Here is a 26,398-nt window from a genome sequence, read left to right on the forward strand (position 1 = left end):
GCTTTCTCTAGTTTAACAAATGCAAATTAAGACGATAATATGTTTTATCTTTTGTTGCGATGTTTCCAACAATTAATGCATCCTATATCATCAAAGCTAAGTCCTTTATTTAGGGAAAGGTAGTTCTATATTGCTCTTACAAGAGACGGGACAAGACGCACCATTAGAGTGAGGACACAATCTGATCTCAACCAAGTCACGTCCTTGTTGCCTTGATAGAACGATTTTACGAATCTCATAAGGAACACTATACGAGTCTTTTATCACTGCAAGTGATTAATTCTAACGTATAGTCCATTACCTTTAGAAGAATTTTTTATGAAGTCCTGATGTACTTTTTTATGTTAATCAATGTGGATATGTATCTTGAGTTACGAGCTTCATCCAAAAACTCCTATTAATCTGATCATTTAGATAAACAAAAAGATACAAACTTCATCTAACCATATTAATTTTAGCAGGTAGGTAAACTTGGAGGACGTTTGATAAGTGGAACATTGTGTTCGAATCACATATGCATAAAGCTTTACCAACATTTGGCTAAACAAGAACACACACGAAGAACATGTTGTTTCAAGACATTGAAAGAACATATGTATACATGCTCTCTCTTAGGGGCGGTGAAATGAACCACTCACTCTTAAATTAAAGACACTTGAGCCACGGAACAGCATGTTCATTGCCAATCCAGTGTAAGTTTTCTCTCGCTCGCAATCTCCCCCTCTCCTTCTCAGGCGCTACATCGCTTACATCAAAATAATAACTTTATTATGCTCTTTTAAACGTTTTTTTTTTTTTTGTTACTTAGGTCTGATGCATGTGGTCTGATGGTCATTTAGATGGATTTTGGTAGTAGGATGTAGGCTGGGCACCATATGCCTACTTCACTCATGTGCATTAATCCACTCCATTCCCTAAAAATCTAAGTGATTATTATTTTGTCCATGCATGTTTCTATTAACTTGTTCTTAAGATTGTTTTTTTTCAAATGTTTATTTAAGGGGAACTGCCTTCAACATAAACCCCAAAAGGTTATACCCTTGTGTCTCTAAGGTTTTGACTTGCTTTAAAGCTTGAGTAAACTTAAAATTCATCGTTCAACTCAGGTGTCACATTTGCCAACGTTTGCAGCACAGAAGAGTGACACACAAAAGTGTGATAGTGACGACGGAATTCCAACCTCGGACACCTTAATTCTCAGCTGCCTTGCCACCAGCCTGTTGCACTACGTCCCTTGGGGCTAATCATTCTTGTGAAGATGTTCTTTCATGTTTGCACATGCTCTGTCTGTTCATGACTTGAATTTCATTTGCAAGGAGACTCTTTTATTAGAACCAATGTTCCCACACATCCTGCTTATGTTTAATTATCAAATTTCTATGTTGACCAACATTCATCAAAGCCATGTTTTTATAGACATTTTTTACATTGGTTTCTTTAGCCCAATTCATCTTTCTACATCAAATCCTTTTCCCAATCTTTGTTTGGCCTTATGGCAAGGCAAACACTGAACATCAACATCCTAGGATGAATAATGATGGATACCGGGCCCTCAACTATGTGGGTATTCCATACACTATACAAGAGTTCATTTTTAATTTGCCTTTAAACACATTTTGATAATTGATATATGCATCTAATATTATGTTTTCATCTAATATTATGTTTACCATCAACTTGGTTTATGTGTTAGCATCCAAATAAAAACAAAAAAAAAAAACACGGTTTTAAAAACTGTTTTACAAAACCAGGTTTCCTTAATGACCTGCCAATGTGCCATCCAAACAGGCCCTAATAATTTTGATAACTTTGAATTTTTAATTTATTTAACTATATCTTAAAAAATAATATATTTACATATCCTTTATCTAACATCCTTACATTTGAAAGTTCATTATTAATATATAAGAGCGTGATTCACATTTGGATTCAAACGGTGAATTTAAAAAGCACTTGATCATAGCCAAAGGACCAAGAAAAGTTTTACTCTGAAATTAAAAAAATAGAACCAAATGCAAATGTTAAAATTAAATAATTTAAATCGAGTCTAAACCAACATCCGATAAATCGAATATGCGTCCGATTCGAATGTGATCCGTTGACATCAATAAACAAACCGAAGTTGGCCGTCTATCTCCATCTATCGGACGGACCCGATCAGCTGGTCTATCAGCTTGAAAACGGAGCGGTGACTCATCGGAAACGGCCTCTCTCGCTTCCGGATTAGATAACGCGCGCGCTCGCAGCGCCTGGGTGGGCAGGCAGGACGCAGCGCTCTCCACTCTTCGACCCCCAAATCCATCTTGCATCACGCTCCCTTACGCGTTCCACGCCTGACGACATGGCTCTGCCCTCGTCCTCCACCGGAGACGACCACCCTAACCTCCTCCTCGCCTCCGCCGTCCATCTCCTCCCCTTCTCTCCGCCACCTCCGCTTCCTCTCAAGCCCGCCTTCGAGAAGCCCGTTCATGACCTCCACAGGCTCAACAGCTGCATCCTTTCGGCTGCTAATCAGTTCATTAGAACTGTAATGACGGAAATCGTGTCTAAGAATCCTCTGGTCCAGGGAGCTGTTGCTCTTTCTGCTGACCTCCGCAATTTCTGCAGCCAGGTAAAAGAAAAGCATCCACCCAGTTCTTGGCACTTTGCACTAACTATCTATCTGTGTGTCTATGTTGTGCTTGCCACTATGACCGAAGTCGATTGAACTAATTTTCTAAATTTTTGAGTTAACATCTTTTAACTGGAACGCCTTTAACTGATAATCTCAACGCGTATTATGTGTAATGATCTTTTGTTGCAATGCTTTCTTGTTGCTCATTTGTGAATTTTGTTGCTTTCTATGTTCAGTGGCCAAGCTAGGCCATATGTAATGGATGAGAAAAAGATGAGAAAAAAAAAGGACCAAGTATATGAAACTACAACTACTCAATTTTTTACTGCTTGTGAAAGGCTGGAGGAAGAAATTGTGGTACCGTTATATGGTGGAGAAGTTCTCTGCTGCTGTTATTGCTGATTGGTGCCCTGCTCAGCAACATTAACAGCTATATGTGGCTTTCCATGATTTTGCTCTTGCTCAAGTTCTGGAAATTGACAAGAATTGTGAATACAACAACAATGACCTAGCTACGTGAATGACACATGGCCGTTTTGTTCAAAATTCGTATGTTTACACCATTTCAAGGAGGTGACCATTTTAGCATTCGGAACCTCATGGTATCGTTATCCGGAGATTAAAAAGTTTAGTTTCATCTACACTGGTATAATGATAACGCTTTGCTTGACAATAAATCCACGGAGATGGAGAAATTTTATCCGTGGCCAGACATTGTGCCTGTAGGCTACCGCAGAGAGCTCGAAGCATTTTTGCTTGCTTTTCAGGTTATGAAGAAGTTCTAGTACTTAAATACTAATAATTGCATTTTCTATCTTCAGGTTCACCGAGCTAGGTCCTTGACGCTCAATTCTTTGTCAGCACACAATTTTGCTGCCATCATACCAGGTGATTCTGTGGCAGGATTGGTGGTAGCCAATGGCATCAATAACTTCTTGAACATCTACAATACCTTGCTGGTTATCAGACTTGTGCTTACATGGTTTCCAAACTCTCCTCCTGCCATTGTTAGCCCTCTGAGGTATTCGGTATTCCTATCCTTCATAGTTCAAATTGAGAAAATTTCAGAAACTACAATCTCTTATCTTGGCCTTTCGCACATTTAGTACACATACTGTATATGTTTCTGCAAGCATTTCTTGATCGAAGAATCAAGGTCATGTATTGGGCTACCAGTAATAGGAACGAATGAGATTAAGGTGATTCCAAAAGCTAATGTTTTATAACCACATATTTGCAATGAATTGGTTCATCATTCATGGTTATGCTCTCTTGCCATATTAATTTGGAAGTTATCATGGTAAGTTTGTCAACCTTGCCATAATTTTTGCTTCTCAATAATCATTTCTTTCTGTCAGCAATCTAAAAACTCATTGGAACTATTTTGCAGCACTCTTTGTGATCCATATCTAAATATATTTCGAGGATTAATACCACCCCTGGGAGGCACTCTGGATCTGTCCCCTATACTGGCCTTCTTGGTTTTAAATGCTTTCACCAGTACTGCTGCCGCTCTTCCAGCAGAGTTACCCGTTGACGCATCATCTAGAGAAGCTACTTCTTTTTCACATGGCAGGCATTTAAATTCCACCGTGAATCAAAGGATGTGGTTTAAACGCTTATCCAGCAGAGGTTCAAGGAAGAGTGATGCTGTTTAGGGTTTCTTGGTTTTGTTTTTTGGAGAGCTTGTATATTCATCTTTAAGCGAATTTAGGAGCTCGTCAAACTGCATACGTTGTAAGAGGGGCGGCTGGTATTTTCTAGCCTTCAGTTGTGCAGTGGTTTGGGCTTCTAAGTGATGCTTCAATTCTTGATGAAATTGGCCTGTCTTTGTTGTATTCAATATAACTTTTCCTTGTCGTGGTTTGAGGTTCAACAATTGTGAATGGCTAGATTTCTTTTCTAGTGCCTTAGAACGGTTGTGCTTATGTTTTCTTGTGGGTAATCACAGATATCATTAGCAACTAGTTGGTCACATTTCTGTTCTTTGGTCCTTCTGTACATTTGGTTTTCCTAATAAACTTGTAGGGGACCGGACCCCAGCAGGTTTGCATTGGAACTACCTGGTCACACGATCAGAAATCATAAGATGTGAACCATGGGACATAATTTCTCACCTTCTGAATGTTGATTCATATGTTTCATTAACGCTTACGAGTTTAAAAGGGTGTTTACTTTTATGAAGGTAACTTTTCCGATAAGCCATCACGCAGTCATTTTATGTCTTCCTACACAGATAGAATGACTTGTATATTTAAAGGGAAAAAAATCTTCTCTACATCTGATGATAGACTTTTTGCTAAGATTGCTGAAGCTTATTAATGTAGATTTTTCAGCATTAAAATTGAGACAAAACACCTGATCAAAGGCACAAATAGTAACACATATTCTCAAAGGATCCCTGTAATCTTTTACCGAACACCCCCATAGAGGTTTTTACTTTAATGAAACTTATCCATCTCTGCGACTTTAATCTCATTTGTGTCTTAGGATTTAACAGACTTCTGGATAACCTCTCTATGGTAATGCTAACCAAAAGGGGAGGAATAAGACCTCCTTACCTGAAATCTCCAAAGTTTGGGACAGAATTCGATGGTTCCCCATTAATGAGAACATTGAATGAGCATCTACTAACATATTCCATTATAAGATCCACCCGGTACTCTAACGAGAAGCCAAACAAAAGAATCCTTGGAGAGTTGCTAGTCCAGTTCCCATCTTAGGCAAGCACAGAAATGGGAGAGATTATGTGTGGATAAGTTCACCATTAATGGGTTTAGTTTTGGAAAACTGGAGGAACAAAGTTGGACGCATGAATCTCTTTACTTCTTTCTCTCCCTTGTCTGAATCAACTCTCACTCTCAAATGAACTCTCTCTTCTCTCCCCACAAGAAGGTCAAGTGGATGCAGCATAGGAAGAAGTCCCATGGGCGGATAAAATTATTCATGATAAGTTCTCTATGGGTGGTTTTGTTTTGTTTGAAAGGTCACCGGAAAGTTGGATAAAAGCTAGGTTATCAAGGCCTCGCCTAGGCGACCCCTAAGCATGAGTCCTCATCTGTGACCTAAGTCCACCACTTAGGTGGCAAAGTATGTGCTTGTGCCTAAGTATGCTTAGGTTGGTGCCTAGGCGCTAGTACGCCCATAGGTAAGTGAAAAGTCACATTCCCTTTCAATTAAAGTTTTTTAATAACATATATATTGTTATATACTTTATTTTGTATTAATTACATATTTTAATTTATTGTTAGGTTGACTATGTTGAAATATGTATACTGTTAAATGTATATACTGTTAGTATTGTGATATCTCATACCTGTTTATATATATAGTTATATGTATTGTCAATTTGTTATAATACTGTTATAATACATGTTGTTGTACCTGTTATGTATTGTTAAGTCTGTTTTGAGATAATACTTGTCGTTATACCTGTTATATGTCTTGCAATGCAGTCTGTTATTTCTATTATATGTGTTGTAATACCTTTTGTAAGTATATACTTTTATGTGCAACCTATTATATAGCATGGAATCAACCTGTTATATGCATATAATACTGTTAGCACCTATTATATAATATGCATTGTTTTGATACATGTTATATGTATATGTTAGTATGGTTATGTACTTACACGTATTGTTGCTGTTATTTACTTATATGTAAACTATTATGTACTGTTAGGCTTTTTTTTATTATATTACGTCTTCTTTAAGTATTGATGGATTAAAACTTTTCTTTAAGTATTGATGGATTAAAACTTTCTTGCGGATTTACATTCATTCTTATAGAGATTAAATTTAGTTTTTTTTGTTTCTTGTATTAGATTACATTTAAAGAGCAATGTTAAACTTCTTTTGTTAATTTTGCATATTCAATGAAGTCAACAATTAATTTTTGATTGTTTGAGTTGATTATACTTGTTATATTACTATTCTCCAATTCAACTATTTGCAATAGTTAATCAAAATAACTTGACATATTAACATAACTAAAATGCTACTTGCTGTGTCGCCCGGGTATACAACAAACATTTCTCTTACATAGGGTGAGGTGCTTTAGGTGAAAGAATACCAGTTATCTAAATGAGGTCAGCTTAGTCAAGATACCCAATGAAGAGGTAAGAGAAAAAGTCAAGGGGGTGTTTGATGTTTGAAGAGAGCACTGATAAATTGTCTGATCTCGACTGAAGGTCTGATTTTTTTTTTTTCCTTTGAAAATTTGAAATTTTTATTCCTATACAGAGGGGCCAAGTTCTCGCGTTTGGTGGTGGACAACAATGCCAGGGGTTATCATGCGGTTATTGAGAATTATTTATTAATTTAAACGCTAACTTGTAAAATTTTGAATGTCGAGTGGTCTTTGTGATAACAAGAAATGTTTAAGTCAGTCGCCGTAATCAGCAGACGTTACGCTTTGCCTGTTAGGTGACTTCAACCCAGCGGCCAGCCCTGGTCCCGGTTTGCATCTGTCTGCTCGGCAACCGGCAGGGTGGCGACCTTCTGATCCCGGCAGGTGACGGTGACTTTCCGGCTGCCGGAGACGCAAGTTACTCTCCACGTAGCTGGAGACGACTTCAGCATAGAAAGCCAAGGTTATTGATAGGGATCTCTTTGGGCTTTTTTCTCTCCGTCTCTACCCTTTTTCTCAGAAACATCATTTTGATAAACTTTGGTTTATTAGCGGTTGCCAAATTCTTCAATTTGCGCCAATTTGATCTTAGTAGTGCTTAACCTTTGCCTGAATTGCTTAATCAGTTTGCTTGTTCTGTTGTTCATCTTTAACTAACGCGCCGTGCGAAGGAGGAGTGGAAGAGGATGTCCCAGGAACGGTCACGGCGACCGGCCGGTTCCTCCGCTAATGATGATGACAATCTGTAACTCTCTCTCTCTCTCTTTCTGTTGTGAGGCTTTCTCCGTTACATATGCATGCCTTTCATTTTAAATATTGGAACTTATTGGCTTCATCTAATATAAAGGTTCATTGACCTATTAAATGGGTCTCGCCTAACCAGTCATCGGCAGCCTATAAGCATTGTTGGCGGCGTTATATACTGCGTCTTGTTGGTAAGAGTGCCTGGTTGAGCGCAACCAGTTCTGAGTTGATTGCTTTAAGTTTTACTATAAGTTTGACAGTTGTTGGGCTTTTGTACTGTAATTGCTCTGTGTAAGTGTTTGGGCTTATCTGCTCACAGTATTTCTTTTTATAGACAGGGTATGCTATTGTAGCTGCGGCCGCCCCATGGATATTCTATGCGGTACCAAAATTGAAGCTATCACTTCTTTGCAGTTGCAGTGTCGTTCTTTTGATTGTAACAGGTTCTAGTTTTGGCTTTCTTTCATACAGTTTGCAATCTCTTCTTTGTATTTTTCACATTTTTATTTTATAATATCTTTGTCCGATGTTCTCTTGCTTTCCTTTTCTCCTCCCTTCCTCTTGTTTATGTTTATGCATAAGATCGTGTGATCATGCCTAAATACTTATTTCTATATACTTGTTAGTGAATCTGAATCAATCCTTGCTCATGTGTCGATACTGTACTTGCAACATTATCTCTGGGGAAGAGGTAGTAGGATGTCAGTTGCAATTATTGGATGCATAACTAACTGCTCCTGTGAAGTATACTAAAGTATACTAACTCCTCCTGTGAAATATACTAAAGTATTCTAACTCCTCCTGTGAAGTATACTAAAGTATACTAACTCCTCCTGTGAAGTATTCCTCTTGTTGGATTCTCTAAGGTTTTGAAATGTGAAGGCGTTTAATCATTAATGCATGAGCATTGCTGATTACTCTGTTGCGCCAGAGTGAGCTGATAAGAAGGGCCAAACCGTCCATGTAATCAAGCATGCAGAGTTAACCAGTTCAAAGATGAATTTCACTTGGCATATGAAACTATGAAAGACCTCTTTTATTCAATGTGAGCACCGTGACAAATCTAAGGTTCAAAAAATTCTGATAACTTCTTGTTCCAAGTCCAATAAAACCCCCTTTTTTCCTTGTGCTGCAGAGAGGTCCTTGACTTATCCATTTTGGTGGTTAGGGGAATTCTGTGGTGAGTCACGATTACCGTACTCCCAAACTTTTGTCTAGGCTATACTTGCTAGGTTGCATGCTTAGCAAGAAACACATTTGATAAAAATAGCTTGTCCGGAGGGTGGGTTGCACAAGGTAAAAAAATATAAGAGAAAAAATTCTATCACTTTAATGAATTATTTTACAAGGTTATATTTCTCTATATGTCTGAAAGCCCTTTATGCTAATAAATGCAGTTTGAGGTCAAAATACATGCATATTACATATTTGTATAAAATTGCTGTTGTTCTCCAGGATGCATATCATAACTTGTGTTGGTCAGGCCCAAATTCAGTTATGTAAAGTAGCTTAAAGTAATAATATCATAAAAATGTAATTTAGAGACATTGGAAAATAACAAGAAAATCACAAAATTTAGAAAAATCAGGAAACATTTTAGAAAAATATGTAATTCACAGGATATTGTAGACTCAGTAAATATGAACTATGAATTATGAGTTGTAGGATCAACTTGATGCCTTATTAGCCATTGAAAGGTATTGAGGGGTTATATATGTTTATGGTAATATGACTAGTCTGTATTGATAAAATAGATAGAATCGGATAACCTAAGAAAGGGAGAAAAGGCAATGGTCACTCTCCCCTTTAATCACCTTCTATGTCTTTTCCTCCCCTATCCTCATCAAGGCTTGTGTGGAATAAACTTGTAAGAATTTTACAAAACAATAGCATTTTTGTGCTTCGTTTTTTGACTGGCAATTAAGGGACAATTCTCCATGAGGTTTGAACTTGAGATCCTTTTGCTTATGATTGTGCAACATAACCATTGATACATGGTATTTGATTTGCCATGTGACTGCTAGTTCTTATGCTTAAGGATTTCATATGATTCTGATTTTTTGTTGTGACGTCTTCTTGGATTAAGATACAAATGTTTGAGGCAATTTGGTAATAAGCCGTATCGGTCTGGCTTTAAGATACGCCGTATCGTAAAATATTGTAATGTATCGTAACTGTATCGTTTTTTTAATAAATAAATAAAATCAAATAAAATTCCAAAAAAATCATAAAAATCAGTCAAAATCAAGAATAATATGTTCTTCATAAAAAACATGTTTTACAGAATGATGACTTATTATTGCTATAAAGTTACGGTTCATCATTCGTAAACATCAAAATTCATCAAGATAATGAGATTGTGAAAATGTTCAATGTCAATACATATAAAATGAAAGCACTCTCGACTCTCATTCATAATCCTCATCATATTCATTCTCATCCTCATCTCCATCTTCTTCTTCATCTTCACCTTCACGATTTAAAAAAACCTCTTTCCTCTCAACGGGAATCAGCCACCCACGCACAAATCCATGGTTTAATCAATGATTTCACTTTGAAAATCAATGATTTAACGATGGAAATCAATGATTTCCATCCACGGCGGCACAATCTCTAGGTTAGAAATGAAGAAGGGGCATATTTTTATAAAGAAAACTCGAAAACGGGGGATTCATGCCCCCCTTTTCTGAAATCAGCCCATATCGTACGTATCGTATGACAGAGGCACAATACACCCCTATTTACGATATAGGGGGTATATCGTATCGTATTTTCTAAACGATACGATACGTATCGTATGGTACGGCCCCGTATCGTACAATACGTACAACACTGGTTTGAGGACTCAAGTTTTGGCTTCATTTATCAAAAGCTAATGTACCAGCTGCTTATATTTTTAATGTGCTACAATGTTTTTCATATCTGTGCATATGTTTTTTCTTTTCTTTAGTAATTTATGAATTGGTACATATTCGTTGACAGGGATTTTCCAGCAATATTTGGTTTTCCAAGTGAGGAAGCTGCAGTTACAAGTAAGATATCAGACTTGGTCAGCATGATTTTCCACTGTCATGTTAGGTTTGGTCTTATAAAAAAAGAAAACAAGAAATGGTGAAGAAGAAAGCAGCAGGGATAAATAAATGATTTACTGTGACATCATTTTGTTAAGAGAAGATTAGACATTCTGGTTTTTGAACTCAAGTGAATGCACATGATGAAACAAAAAATTGGATAAGATTGAATGTTGCAGCCTGTGCTTTAGCTTCATTTATTTCTACCATATTTTGAAGGCCAATTATGCCCTTAGGGCCGTTTGGCAATGGAAACAGCTTGTCACTGTTCCATGAATCTCTCCCAAAGATTAGGGCATATTCATGAAACACTTCTAGAGCATTCCATGAATCTGCCCCAGATTCGTGGAACAGTAAGAAACTGTTACTGTTGCCAAATGGCCCCTTAGGGGTTTTTACTATATTAATCATGTAAGAAGCTTCAGTCTTGTTTGTAAAAGATCTAGGCCTGCAGGAAAATTTTGTTGAGTGTTTGGTTTTACACAGTGACATACAAAGAGGGATAACATCAAAATCTCATGGAAGTTAAATGGCTGTTTGAAATAACCTAGTGAAAAATGTTTGTGCACAATCCCATTATGCGGAAACCATATTAAAAAATTCACAGGGGAAAAAGGGTGAAGAATCTGAAGATGTATGTTGGAACCCTCGGGCCTTGACCGATTGTACCTAGTCTCCCTGGCTATCTGCAGGGTTCAGATATGGTTTAGTCAGGTTCTGTTTCCTGGTCTTACATCAGATCCGAGGTCTTGAATGTAATAAAATGCACATGTATCCTATATCAGTTTACTGGTACTTTATCACTCATATTGGTGGAATTAATGTTTTTATTTTTTTCCAGTTACTATGCGTACTCTTTTCAGTCAGATTTGGTCGGGTCTTGCGATAGCAATATATGCTTAGCATCTGACATTGCCTAGCTCTAATTGGTGTCATGAAGTTTCGCATTGGTAATTTCTCGGGAATGTAATGACAAATCAATTTTATTTGGTAAATATTCTTCTTATTTTATATTGGGACTACATCAGAGTGTGTGAAATTTAAAATGGATCAAGGAAATACGAATGAATGACATGTTGGCAATATAATGGCTGTTATACTAAGTCTGTTGGGTGGTACAGGACCACAGGTTGATATCAAACCATGACCACCATCAAGTCTGTCTTATTTTTAAAAGCATGATCCTTTGAAAATTCAGAAATTTTAGAATGTCAGAAAATGATCAAGAATAAAAAAATAAGTTATGAGATGGTATTTTTCTAGTATTTTTCTTGCAAAATTATGCTGAAGCAAGTAGGCAAATTTTCCAAAATTTCATTGATGTTTGGGGACTATGGATCAAACCAAAGTCTGCTACAACAATATCTAATAGACTACAACAATATCTAATAGACTAATACATATCTCTGGTTAGCATACCCCTGAGCCTAACATGTTTCTTCAGATTTTGGGTATATTTTATTTAAAGTTTTAAACCACACTGGTCTGTGGATCCTGTACACCAGTTATGTGAATACTATTCGGTTGATATGTATTTTTCTTAATGTATGGGTGGCACTCTGGCATAGCCTTCCTAAGATCCTTCTTTGCTTCTTTTTCTTTTACTTCTCAGTGTGCATGGTCTTCCTGAAGTTGTTTGTATGCTCTTACTGCATCTAGGGTTCCATGCTATACTCTTCTACTTCTATGTTTAAGCATGGCCTGTTTTCAAATGCAGTTTTTTTTTTCCTGTTAGGTTGAAGAGGTCATACCTTGTTGAATAACATTCTGGCTTATGATATTCTTCTCAAATTTCAGATTTTTGTTTTTACTATGTTGGTGTAAACTGTAAACACACAGACGATATATATATATATATATATAGACACACACACACACACACACACACACACATACATACATACATATATATATATATATATATATATATAGTCAAATTAACGTGCATAACTTGTCTAATTGTTCTTATGTAGGGTTATTTTACTTTCAGCCAGAAATTAAGGCCAGTAGTTCGCCTTCCTTTTGTATCTACCTCCTTTGGTGAGTGTTATTGCTGATCTTTTAATTATTTCCAATTTTTGTCGTGTTTCTGTTTTTCAGCATAGATTTGTCCAAGCAAATGAAGTAGGCAACACAGTTCATAATTAAAGTTTCCAGAATTGGTTTAGTTCTGAATTTTGTCATTCATCGATGTTTTGGCTTCTTTTTTTTTTTGAAAAAGAAATTGTGTATCAAAGTTCTTTGCTAGTTATTGCGATGATTGACATATATATCGTATAGATGGCACAGTCCTCCAGCTGCTTGTTGCTCACCGGAGTGTTGGATGAAATTCCTAATTTGAGGACTTTGGTAACATCATACAAGTTCAGCAGTAGTTAAGTCTGCACTTGCAACCCTCAGACCTCAGACTTAAGGATCTAAGGTTGCATTGGCTTGCTCTTGCGACATGGGTCTGTGTGAGGTGTTGCCAGTGCTTGATCTTGTATTCAGTTGAGTTGAAAGCCCATCCTTTTGTGGACAAAAAAGGAAAAATCCTATTAGAGAAGTGGAAATTAATGTTGGAGAAATCCCTTAAATTGTGTCAAAGGCATGCTGAGGAAGCTGTGCATGCCATTTTGTGGGTGTTAATACAATCACATTCTTCTTATGCCCCTTACAGACTTCAAAATAGAAATATAGTTTTGTTGATAATTGTAGCATATGAGCATTTCTAACATTTTCGGTGTGCAACTAAGGACATGCTATGTTAAATTGCATAATTATGATACTTAAACTTTCAAAAGACTAGTTTTTTTTTAAAAAAAAAAAATTCTATAGTTATAGATCCTTCCATGTCATAGAGGTACAGGGTTCAGGTGTGGGTGCAGTATGGGCATATACATATATAATATAAGATATTGTCCACAATAACAAAAGTATTAAGTAAAAAACATTAACTAGCTATCATTCTATCAATGATTAAATGAAAAAGCAACAAATTGTTACATAATCAAGTAATCAATCAATAGAGTGTTCAATTTTGACTTCATCCTCCATTAAAATCATATTCATGACACTTTTTGTTTCATCAATATCTTTTCAATGTTATCACCAGAATCATCAAAAGAATGAATAACATGATCAGTAAACCTGTGTCAAGAGTGTGGGAGTCATACACTCCTTCAAAGTCAAATTCTTTTGTGTCTACATCCCAAAATTGGGATGACATGCACAAAGTTGAGGATATTAACTATAAAAGCATAATGAATCCAATGTAACACTAGAAAACCAATAAAATAACAGAAGAAAATGAATATAATATCTATATACTTTTTCTTCCATGGAAGAAGAAGGAAATTGGAGAGCACAAGAACCAGATTCCTGCATGCTTGCTGGTGAGCTTGTTCCTTTTGATATTGTGTATTTGAGAATGTGTGCTCCATCTTCTTTCCCAACACAAAGATGTAGTAGACTGAGATAATAATCTCACTGTAAGTGTTTGGAGCATGGGTAGTTCTGATTTATGACACTCACCAATCAAAAACTTTTTGTTCTTCATCTTCTCTTGCTAGCATTACATCTAAAGATTCAAATTTTCAGTACAAAATGTTACATATTTGGAAGTAATTTCTCTTTTCTGTAAGTATATGAGACCTTTATGTGTTCTAGTTTGTAGATTGAGGTTTGGTTAATGTGGGGAAATTTATAGAAACTACATTGAACATGTCTTACATTTGGATTGATTCTATAGGAGTGGTTATTGGAGTTTGAATTGCATTTCCCCAATTTCAATAATAGAAAAAGCTTTGCCAAAGAGGCTGAATTTCCCTGAACTCAGGTTGCTCTCCTCGCTCTTATTTTCTTCTGTCCTTGTTCTCTCTTTTCTTATCTACGAATATGAGTCCTCTTCCATATGGTATCAAAGCAAGGTTAGGCATGGCAGATAGTTCAGTTCTGTTTGGATTCTTCGGTGACATTTTTAATTCCTTGTGCTTTGCTGTAGGTGGTTATATATTTGGTACAATAGTCCTCCTCTCACTGGAATTCTAGGAACCCTGAATTCACCAAGAACATCTGATTGTTTATGATTTGAACATATTATTTTTCTTTTTTCATGCTTTTCGACCATTATAGCTAATGCCTCTAATCCTTTACAGTTTACAGAGTCAAATTTTGTGTTTCCATCTTCTGGAAATACCTTGTCTTTGCTTTTTGCGTGCATCTATTTCCGTCAATTTGCCTAGGCTTCCTGCTACATCTAACGAAGTTTGCTGATTGTGGGATTTAGGAACTGCATTGATGCTGTTGGTCATGTCATGGCAACAATTTATCAATGTTCCTTTCTTGTCTATTTCGACATCACTAAGGTACCTCCACCATCATGAAGATGCCATTTTACCTGGATGTTATGAATATTCTATTTCCTTTTATTCAGCTTTTGTAGGTGGAGGCTGAATTATGCATGCCATGTCAACTGCATGTTGTAAGCCATAAATATCGTAGATATAGTGTTTGTTGTTATAGTATTGAAGTGTGAATCTTCAACTTCATTATTCTCATGGTCCTCTCTTCCTACATATGCAGGTTTTCGACAATTTTTTTTTTCTCAACTGGAGGAAGTATTAAATGTTGTGGAATGTGTATCATAACTCGTATTTTGGTTTAATTTAATATATGTTGCTGTAAGAAAAGTAAAGTTTTTGAATAAGTCAAGTTACAAATTTGTTACTAATTAAAAACAAAAATAGTAATGCTAGAAAAAAAAAATCATACTAGCTATGGAACAAAATGATAACTTGAGAAATCAAGTAATCATAAACCCCATAAAAGGAATAAGCTGGACTTATCAAGTAACTGTAAATGGCATTAATATAATAAACTGGATAATTGAATGGTGCCCACCAAAATGGTGATGACCAATGCCCATACTTACTTTTTCTAACTTCTAAGGGAAATATAAGTACTGAGTAGTGGTCGTGGTGTTAGCATTTTGGTGGGCACCATTTGGTTTCCTTATTTGATACACAAATATAGTTCGAAAAAACATGCCTATCATCTTCATCAACATGTTACATATGTCCAAATCAACGTTGTTCTCCCTCAAGAATGCAAGAACTCCACACATGTCACTCTCAGAAAGTATGAAGATTTTGAGGCCGAAGAGATCTATAAAACCCTAAACAAGAAAATGTAACTTTTATTACTTAGTAACCTGATTTGAATTTTATTGTAGGAGATGGTGTGTCATAGACTGTGTCATAGACAATCACCTCCGTGAGCTAGTTCAAAAGGTTTATCGTCTGATACACCCCATAGTTATTACATGAAGATATTATACTATGCACCGGTACTATTTACAAGCTTAAATCTATGGTAGTCAAAAGTCAAAACCAGGACTAGTTTGCAGGATAGCCGATTAGCCCCAGCCTTCCAGTTGGGGCGGCCTTGAAGTTGTTTATTGATTAGTCTGACTAGTCAACAACTAATATGATTAGTCAATAGGCAAAGTCACAAAAGAATTTTCTTTTTCTCATTTTTTGTTTCTTACAAGGCTTAATATAAAACAATAACTCTCTTTCTCACTCGTCTTTTTCTCCCGGTTCATCCATATCGTTAACATTTTTTTTCTTTGTTGTTGATGATGCAATCTATGTAACTATTGGATGTTGACAATGTGATGATATAGATGCATCCCATGTTCACTCTGTATGTTTAGTGATTGTTTATGCTGATGCACTATCTTATATGGTTGTATAATTTGTAACATTGCAGATCACTTTTTTTTTTAAAAATAAAAAAATTATATTAGAGGGATCTTTTATTAAATTCATATTCATATCGGGTCTTTTGATCAATTCTGGCAATTTATCTGTCGTATCTTCTGCCATTCTTTTATTAATATTCTTTTAATAACTGACTTGAGTCAATTAGTTTCTAGTAATTACGCCTAGGCTTTTCATTGACTAGCTATATAGACACTACTAATAATGCACTCCCATATTCATGCTATCCTACACCACCTCCAAAGTAGATGGTTTTGCTTAGTGTTATAATTCTCATCTTGGTACATGAACAGATGCCTATTTTGCATGCTTCTTCTCTAATCAATTTACTCTAAGAGTACATATATGTGGCAATGGTATTGGGTTTACAGTATTTCTTGGAGAACACTGAGGTGTTCTCATGGGAGTGAGCATTTGAAAATATGGGAAGAGTAAATGAGATTCATCATGTTGCTTTGCAAATGCATCATCTCCAAGTTTATCTTTGATCGAAAGTGAAACTCAAATATGTAAAGTGGCAGCTGGAGATATCTGGTTGATGTAATGTCTGACATTTGAATGTGTTACTATGCAGGATAATCATGTTCGTTGAGGTTATCTGTGCTGGGTCTTTTATGAGTCTGTACATTGGTAAGTTGCTAAAATGTATAAGAAAAATCGAAAGTTTGAATGTTAGTTGATGAAATGGAATGCCTTCAGAATCTGTTATTAAATGGAGAATGGCTTGATCTTGAAGTGTTCCTTTTCTTGTAACCATCTTGGGTGCCAGTATTTGTTAGTTTTTTGTACTATCATTCTTCCAGTTCCAAACTTAAAAACACAACTAGTCTTGATAAGGTCTATCATGTTAATTTAAAGTTAATAACAGAATTATGTTTTGCATTAGCATGTACAGATTATTTTCTTTATGATGAGATGCACAGGAGGAGAGGAAACACTCCTTGGTTTCTGTTATTGAAGCATTGGTTTCAGTCTTTCAGATATCTACTCTATATTGTCAAGAATAGATATATTATTTATTATTACTTGCAAAACAGTTTATGTAATTTTTTTGGTGCTGGATAAAGCTCTTGTGCTCTCTCTCGTTTTTCTGAGGTGTGGTGAGTTAGGGCACAGAGGGTTTGAATTCAAATGTTATGGCATTTATCATGAAATTGTTTTTAGCTGAAAGATGCACATGGCAAATGTATATCTGAAGTGCTGAAGGATTTTTCTTTTTTCTTTTTTTGTTAAAAGAAAATACTCTTTGAATGGGGGTTGAGGACAAATAATTGAAGAAGCAATTAGTAATTTCTTGTATCGAAAAGAAGATGGTCACTGGGGTTGCAGATAAAACTAGCTGGTGACGACTTGCGCCCATGCTTGCTAAAAAGAACAAATAACAGTATGTTTAATGGTTTCAGTTTATCTTTTAGTTAAACAACTATTCTTCTCCCAACTTATTTTGTATGTTTAAGGTTTGGGTTTGGATTTTACGCAACCTCTGTTGAAATATGAAATCGGTGATGTTCATGCCTTAAATATATCGATGATTCAATCCAAGGTTTTCTCTTTCTTAATTTTCTTTCTAAAGTGATTTTCCCTTTGTTCTGGAGGCAGGGTGCGTGCATCAGTATAACTCTTTGAATGGGCAGCCTGATGTTCTGAAGTTCTTTTATTCTTCCCTGCAACCTTCAAACGCTTTAGAAGAAATGAGGTACCATACTTCTATACATATTTTCTGACACGTTTATCTAAGTTACCAGATTCTGCAATTGCTGCACATGAGTCGATTGGTTTCTCTTTCTTGAGTCATTGGTAGAATCTTAGCTTGTTACTTGTAGACAATTGTTTGTGTCTCGATTACATATCTTAGCCACACCTGCACGCATGTATTTTTTGAACGATGTTTCACCTGCACCGTCATCCCCACCTGCATGCACATCCCACACCTATGTGCCATAATTTGTAATGCTGTTTTGGGATGTGCTTTTTCATTTTTACACCTAACAATTTTCTTTATTAAAACAAAATCACATGGTTCAGTTTTTCGTTATCCTCCTTTGCATTGGACTGGTCTTTTGACGATATTTTAGAGCATTTAAAGATGATTGGTTCAGGCCTCCTAGAGTCATTTCAAAGTGCATATGTACATGCATACATAGATAATACATACGTTCATAATATACGAATGTATGTATGTACATATAGAAAGATAGAGATAGAGAGAAGAGGGAGGGAGAGAGTGAGAGAGTTCCACAGTGGATGCTAGAAGACCTAAGCTTGCATTTTTTGTTTAATAGATATCATGATGGTGACCGTCTTTCAGATCAGCATATGGCTTTGTTGCAATATCAACAGGAAAATCTGCATTACTTAAGTGAGGAGGTAAAGTTTGCTAAACTAGAATATTTTGTGATTATCGTCAGTCTTATAGCTATTTTGTTTTCTAAATGGTTTGCTATGCTATTTCTGGAGGAGGGCCACTAACAAAGGATGTGGGGCTGATCCATTGAAGAGTAACAATTATTTCATTTTGTCATGAAGAATTCCCCAGAATCCCATGTTTCATTTGTTATGAAGAATTCACCAGGATCAAATTGGGATTCTCTTAATTTGGGATCAACCATGTTATATTTAGCAAGCAAAATTTATAGTTCAAACATTTCATGTAAAACATGTGATGTAATGTCAAAATCAGTTCTGAGGTGAATCAGATTTCAACAAGGACCTAACAAGTAAAAACTTTAATTTGCTTATTAACATATGTCACACAAACTAAAAAAAAATCTAAATTGCTAAATGATTTACAAAAAATTACAAGTATGAACTTAAAGAAAATAATGACATATAGATTAAACTAAAGGAAAATGCACATTCAACAAGTAATATATTTATATATTTAAGATCATCACATAGATCTACAGTCTACTTAATCAAGAATGCCACATCCCAAGAGCTAAAGCCTGTAAAAAATGTTAAATTAGTTGTTGGAATAGTTCAGAATTAGGAAGAAATGGAAAACCAGTTAGCACAAAAATTGAAAGCCCAGACATTTTGTAATATTTCAAATATTAAGGATCACAAAAACAAAAAGGCGTACAGATTCCTCACCTGGATAGTTGTACAGATGTAATGTCTTTTCCAACATTTGAGATACATGTGGAATATAAGATTATACACTGTTGAAACAGTTGAAGGATCGTGTCATTAGGAACTGGGTCCCATTTGACACTTCTCTACATTCTTTTCAGTTTGAGTGATTTCTCAGTTGAATATTGGAATTCTTTAAGGGTAGGAAAATAAGCACGAGGAAAAGAAATGACTTATTACTGCATAGGAATGACAATAGGAATTTATAAAGTAACAAACATCTTTAGCAATATATTGCATGAGGAAAGTCAGTCTGGCTTGGGTCATAGTGGAGCTTGCTGTTGGCATGCCAGACACTAGTTCTCTAGGATGTGTCAAGAAGGCAGACATTTGGCATACTTCAGTGCACATAAATTTTACAACATCCCAAGACACATTTTGTGAAGTATTCATGGGAAGATGGCTAGGCACAGCTGTTTGCATCAGAACTCAAAGAAATGAAATAAATCATGCTGATTGAGGTGCCATTGTGCCAATTTGAAAATGGTAAATACCAATTGAGCGAGAAAATTTTTATACATGGGGTCTTGAGTTGTTCCTGCATCAAAGTTTTTGCACCATTAATTTGATTTTACTTGCATCAAGTACACAGATGTGGTTTGTGGAAGATTTTACTTCTGCTTATGTTAACTCCTGTAAGAAATTACAGCTGAATTCAATTAGGGGATACAGCTTGTACTAAATTCTATCATGAGCAACCTTGATAATCAGCTAATATATGTCATAACCTAGGGGAGAATTGTGATAAGAACTTCTCTAGATATTATTTGTTGTTACCTTGTTATTATTTTATTTTTCTTTAAGGTTGAAAATTGAGGTGGTAGAATTCAGGTTAGGCTGTTAGGGTATTCATTCCTACCAGCATTTGGTTCTTGATGCCAAGTCTATGAGTGTCTCTGATTACCATATAATTTTTTGTTTTTGTTAGTGCAGATTCTTCGGTTGCAGGAATGCTTAAGCAAATATGAGCAATCTGGTGATGGGAACAATACTTCCGTTAGTACCTAATATGATCTGTTTCAGTATTTTGTTATTCTCTTTCTGTCACCCAAATTGCCTTGTTTTCTAGCATGAGAAGTTTTTCCTTTTTTTTTTTAAGAAAAAAAATTGTTCGTTCTTCAATTTCATTTAGCTTGATTTGCAGCACTTTCTTTTCGTGTATATTTTTCTGTTCAAGAATCCTGAAGGGAAGTTTATTAGGGCATTGAAACAATGGGACAATGAGCCAATGGGAATTGTTATTTCTATTTGCTGCTGTTGCCAGAGAGATGAAGCCTCTGATGGTGTGCTGTATACGTTGATCTTGCATTACTATATCCAAAATTTCCATGCACTTAATAGGCTTATACCATTTTGCTTGTTGATATAAATTTCTCCACGTTGTTATGTAGTGCATCTACACATTGAATGATTGAACTTTAGTTTATTTATTTTTCATTCAGGTTCACTTTGTGTAAGTGGTTAAAACAATATTAGTGTTTATGCCGCAATTTTTATTATCCATCAGATAATGTACGCATTTATATAAAAGTTCACAATCTCAATCAGTTGAAGTTTGCTGGTTCCCCACCAAAAATTCAATTTTCAATGTCAATGGTATCAGTAATGGCCACATTTGCTCTTGTGCAAATGACCACTCAATCCTGCATGACAGATGTTAACAATATTTGCCAATGATTTGGAAACATTGTTAATCACCAGAAACAGGGTAAAATATTTATTTTAACCAGTCCACGACATTCAACTGTCCAAATTCCTTTTCTTAATTTTTGATAGCTCCGAACCCATGCATGTTCATTGAGAATGAAAATACTTCAAAGAAATGATGACATTGATAAGACTCTATTCGTCAAATTGGAATTGGGTCATACAATTGTGAAACAACATGTGAATTCTCCACCATAGTCGAAATGAGGATCTCTTCAGAGTGGCATTGCTGATGATTTTGTCTATTCTGTACATTACCTTAAAGTTCTTCCATCTTTTGCTGTAAAAAAAAATAAGAGTCTAAGCAGCTTCTCAAGGTGCTTTACTTGTGCTTTTTTTTTTGTTTCTTTTTGTTGCCTTACTGTCCCATGTGGATTATGATGTAGGCAATTTATTTCCCTGATCTGATGGCATGAGATGAACTAAATTAGGGCATCGTAAGTGATTTTTTTTCTGGATTGTTAGTAATGGCAAGTATTATCCAGTGAGGTGTATGTTCCTAATTAGGGATTTGAATTTTTACACTGTTTTCTAGGATTTTTCATATCAATAATCTGTTGAATTTGGAAAATGATTCGTAACAAATTATTCAGTTAGTGCATAAGAAATGAGGACTTATGTGGACTGGGATGAACAATTGGAATTGTTTAATGGAATGGTGAGAAAAATATTTTGCTTTTTTTTTTTCAGGTTGATCTTGCACATCTATTGGCTGCTCGTGACCAAGAATTAAGATCTTTATCTGCTGAGGTGACTTCTTTAACTTCATTAGAATGTTACTCTCAAGGGGAAGCCTTTGCTTCATTGGGAATTTTTATTCTTGATAGAAAATAATGTAACTAAGGCTGAATGTCTTCTGATTTGAATTTTCTTCACTTATGTGCATTTGAACACAGATAAATTACGACATACATGACCCATGTTGTGTGACATATCAATGCTTCTCTAAGATCACAATTTGGTGGCCAGGCTCCTTGGAGTATGCGCCCACATTATTTTCTGTAGCTTAATTTGTTATTTGCTTGTCTTTCTACTTTTTTTTAAAAAAAAATTGTAAGTAACGTTACTGATCTTTTTTGCATGTGTCTAATCTGATAAATTTATAATATTTTATACTTTTCTTGCAAATGTTTTTCTTTTTGAATCTTGTGATGAATATTCTCGTCCAATGAGAGTTTGAACAATGCTTGATTTATTCTAAGCTTCAAGTCTCCTACTATTCCCGGGGTGCTAAAAGTGGTGTTTATAACTTGATCTGCGCATAGGAAAGTCAAAGGGACCAGCGAAATGCCTAGTGGTGTTCTGAACACAGATAGACTACATGCTTAATGTAGCTTCTGACTTGTCAAACTCGGTTCTGATATCTTTTGCGCATTGACATGCTCTTTTGAAACAAGTATATTGCAATTTCAGATGAATCAAGTGCAATCAGAGTTGCATCTAGCCCGTGATCTAATTGCCGAGCGTGATTCTGAGGTGCAGCGCATTCGTGCAATGAACAGTCAGGTGAAATCCTCATTCTTCTTGTGCTTGATATTCAAAAAACTTTGTGAGTTCTTCTGTAGGGCATAAATATATCATATATCACCTTTAACTCTTTAAGATGGATGGAGTTATGCTGTGCCGACATAATTTTTATGCAGCAATTCAAATTTCATTCTGCGTATTTTCTTTGGTTGGAATACTTTGTGAGTTCTTTTGGTAGGAGATAGATATATTACCTTTAAGATACATGAATTTATGCTTTGTCCAAGTAATTGTTGTGCAGCAGTTGAAATTTCTTTTTCTTGTTTTCTTTGGTTGGATTATACAATTCCTACTTTCTCAATATTCCAATTTTGTGCATTGAACTTTGCCTTGCTATGATAATGTATTGGTGACACTTCCTTTTCCTTTGTTTTTTTTTTTTTTTTTTTTCTGGCCACAGCTTGAGGAATCATAAAAGAACAACAAATGTAGTTCCTCAGCTTCTTACTGTTGGTCAGAGTGTTACATACTTTTACTCCTAATAGCTGACCAAGAATCACAGGCTTAAAGGATTGAACCGTGTAGCCCATAGAGGGTACTTAATAATCTCAGGCTACGTTTTTTCTGTTTGTGTAGTCTTTGGTTTTCTATGTGCCGATAATAAGGAATCACAAGACATAATGGAAGTATGGGAATTACAGAAAATTATATGCATATGTACGTTTCCTTTATCTTTTTTCCCTTGTGGCATCGTTGCAGTTGTAAAGGTTTTGTATTCTTTCCTCTTCACCTGTTCATAGAGTAAGTTAGGTTTAGCTTTCGACAAATACTCAAATATGTCCACATTAATTTCATTTTTCAGTTGAATTAGTGAAACAACACAACTTTTAAGTGGCTACTTCCTTTTTGGAAATCCATCAATTTCTTGGTCATTAAATTTAAGTGCTATTTCTTTTGGATGCATGTCAAACATACCCACCTAAAATTACTGTTCTAATCTTTGTTGATAACATACTAACTAACATCATGTTCCTTCGTAAAAGAGATATTTGATAACAACATTTTGGTCTTCTTGATCATTATCGATGCAGTTATTTAAGGGCAAGCATGTTGAAGACGACAGGAATAGAGCTAAATATAATGTCCAAGATATTGAGTTTCTTTTTGTATGGATAATAAGCTTGGGCTGTTATTTAGATTTTATTCTTTTAATTACATTGCTCTTGCTTTTCATTGTAGTTTATTTTCCTGGGATGCTCTGATCATTGGCTGAAGTTAATTCCTCTTATTCTTATTTGCATCTCTAAATCATTTGTTAAATATGCCACTTGCCCTTTTGTTTACAAATTATAGATTCTTAGTGGGAGTTCTGGCTTTTTTCTTTCTTTCTTCCCCTGTTTCAGAGGGTAGATTTCTCTGTATACAATCTCTGAAAAGTCATAAAATGAAAATTTGTTCATGTGATTGTCATTGTTGATTCATTGTCGAAAATATTCACTTCAGTGTCTATTGGCCTCTACCCACTATTACCCATCAAATCGGTTCCTCCCTGAAGCAAGGCAACGACTGATGTGGACCCTGAACTCAAAGCCTTTGCCAGTCTTTCCATTTTAGAACTAGGCCAATTCACACTGATTTAATACAACTGCATTGCTTAACTCAATATTCTTTTGCAGAAGACTTCATGCAATGTGATAATTGGCTTGGTACCTTAAGGTTTTCATGTATTTTTTTCTTTTGTAATTTTAGTGATTCTCATAAAATACGGGGATTGCATCAGCCTTTGGTGCATTGAGACCATGTTGCTTATTTCATCCTTAGGAACTTCTCAGGAAGTTCTTTTTCCTCAATTTGTTTTTCTTTGGAAATTTATTGGGAATTCAAAAACATTAAAATATATAAAAACAAGAGTAACAGGAAAAACTTATAAAATTGCGAGCTTCTTATTAATGCGCTTAAAAAATATTGACGAGCACCTACATTAGTTTTAAAATTTTAAAGGAAACAAAAACGGGCTGAGAATACGTTTAAACAGAGGTTTTTTATCTAACAAAAAAAAAGAAAGCATATTACAATATTATCATGATATCTAATTGGGTGATATTTGGAAATATTAAGATATTCTCCCAATAGAATGTTCATTTTAGCAATGAAATCCTGATGTTCTCAATATGTTGCAAACATTTTTGACTATGAGTTCAAATTTGTTAGTGTCCCATATCTTGTATACTTTTATTTATTTTCCACTCCGATTGACGTTTAGTGTTGTGGATATTTAACAGTATGTCGAGGAGAATGAAAGACTGAGGGCCATACTGGGGGAGTGGAGTGCCCGTGCAGCAAAGGTACTTATAGGTCTTCTTAAATGCTATCAGTTGATTCAGGAAATAAAGAAAAGCCATATTCATGGCAAAACAAGTAGTGCATGTATAGATATACATTTTCAGAATCCATCCAAGCCACCAGCCCACCAGTTTTGGCTGGTTTTGCACTCAATCCAGCTTAATGATAAGTAAACCAGTTGTCTTCTAGCCAACTCTTCTGAAATGGTTCTCAATCAAATTTAATCTGATCTAAAGTTTCATTATGCTATTTCAAGCTTGAACGTGCATTGGAGGCAGAACGACTTCCCAATATGGAATTGCAGAAAAAAATTCCGAAGGCAAGGCATCCACCATCCCAGTCAAGTGAACGTAACGAAGATTAGCAGATGGACATTTGTGTTTGGATCATGGTCATCACAATGCACATTGTCTTCAGTGGGGAGGGTGTTGTACAGCGACCCATTTGTGCCAAACACGGGCAACATGTTCCATGGACAAGTTCACTCTAGCAGATGGCATAGGTATTTATAGACCAGCAAGATTGGTGGCCTAAGGTCTGTTGCTCATCATTCTCACAGCTGCTGTTTGAGTGTGACCGAGTGCTGTTGGGTTGATCTATCTGTGATGTTTCAGCCAACATGGGCTGTGGGCGATATATCGTGCTTAGTTGTTTGGTTTGTTGTAAAAATGTGAAGCACAAGAAAGCCACAACATATAAGCAGCCCAAGTTTTGATTATTTCTATCATCCACTATTTAAAGTTATTTTCCCTTGCTGATTTCAGCAGGAAATTGCTCATGTTTCGTTGATGGGGCTTTACATTGCACTTAGTTCTGTGGATTCGTCACGAATATGAATATATTCATCCAAGCAGCTGCTGTTGGATGCAGCTATTAACTTTGTGGTTAAGGGGTTTGCATGTGATTCCTGCATCAGCCTTGTTCCAGGCATCCGGCTGACCTTGAATTTGATTTATAGTTGCACCTGAGCGCTCTCAAACAGCTGAATGTTGGGTGTGAAACTGCTGGCTTGTAGTACTGCTACACTACGACCAGGACAATTCCATAAGTGTGTAAAGATGTCGTGATTATTCAGTCACACAAGCTGCAAGCCTCCTGCTCGGATCGACCGTGCTGCACAATGGTCCACTGGGTAAAGAAATCATTCCCAATCTCCGATGTCAGCTGCTAAATGCCCATAAAACGCACAATGGTCCACTGGATAAAGAAACCATTCCCTGGCGCCCATATCAGCTGCTTTATGCCCATAAAACGACCGTTTGTACTGGTTGAAGAACCGTTGACACATGAAAGACGTCAACATAGTGGACCATTTTGTAAAAGAGAAACAACTTTTCCAGCGATGAGGGATTTGATACGAATATGTCGAAAGGGTTTAAAATGAGTAGAACATGGAAATACAGGGCTATCTATATGGCTGTAAAAAG

General features: G+C 35.8%; 2 protein-coding genes across 3 annotated transcripts; both read left to right on the top strand.

Annotated features, from left to right (window-relative positions):
- Positions 1-2,196: 2,196 nt before the first annotated feature.
- Positions 2,197-4,519, top strand: LOC116261905 (ylmG homolog protein 2, chloroplastic). The gene is made up of 3 exons (XM_031640834.2): positions 2,197-2,611; positions 3,436-3,635; positions 4,005-4,519. The coding sequence occupies exons 1-3, from the start codon at positions 2,342-2,344 to the stop codon at positions 4,270-4,272; spliced, it is 738 nt and encodes a 245-aa protein (XP_031496694.1). The 5' UTR covers positions 2,197-2,341; the 3' UTR covers positions 4,273-4,519.
- Positions 4,520-7,028: 2,509 nt separating this feature from the next.
- On the top strand, positions 7,029-25,715 carry LOC116262460 (protein FIP1-like). 2 transcript variants are annotated; one of them, XM_031641867.2, is made up of 15 exons: positions 7,029-7,208; positions 7,372-7,490; positions 7,593-7,680; positions 7,824-7,932; positions 10,472-10,521; positions 12,534-12,600; positions 14,828-14,906; positions 16,897-16,952; positions 17,922-18,018; positions 18,605-18,689; positions 20,388-20,450; positions 21,852-21,911; positions 22,575-22,667; positions 24,911-24,973; positions 25,228-25,715. In XM_031641867.2, exons 2-15 carry the CDS (start codon positions 7,432-7,434, stop codon positions 25,333-25,335), a joined length of 1,077 nt encoding a protein of 358 aa, XP_031497727.1. In that variant the 5' UTR covers positions 7,029-7,208; positions 7,372-7,431; the 3' UTR covers positions 25,336-25,715. The 2 variants fall into 2 exon arrangements, with proteins under 2 accessions (XP_031497727.1, XP_031497726.1); XM_031641866.2 differs by having other exon boundaries at positions 7,417-7,490.
- The last annotated feature ends 683 nt before the right edge of the window (positions 25,716-26,398 follow it).

This window comes from Nymphaea colorata, chromosome 10 (genome assembly GCF_008831285.2).
Source record: "Nymphaea colorata isolate Beijing-Zhang1983 chromosome 10, ASM883128v2, whole genome shotgun sequence".
NCBI lineage: Eukaryota > Viridiplantae > Streptophyta > Magnoliopsida > Nymphaeales > Nymphaeaceae > Nymphaea > Nymphaea colorata.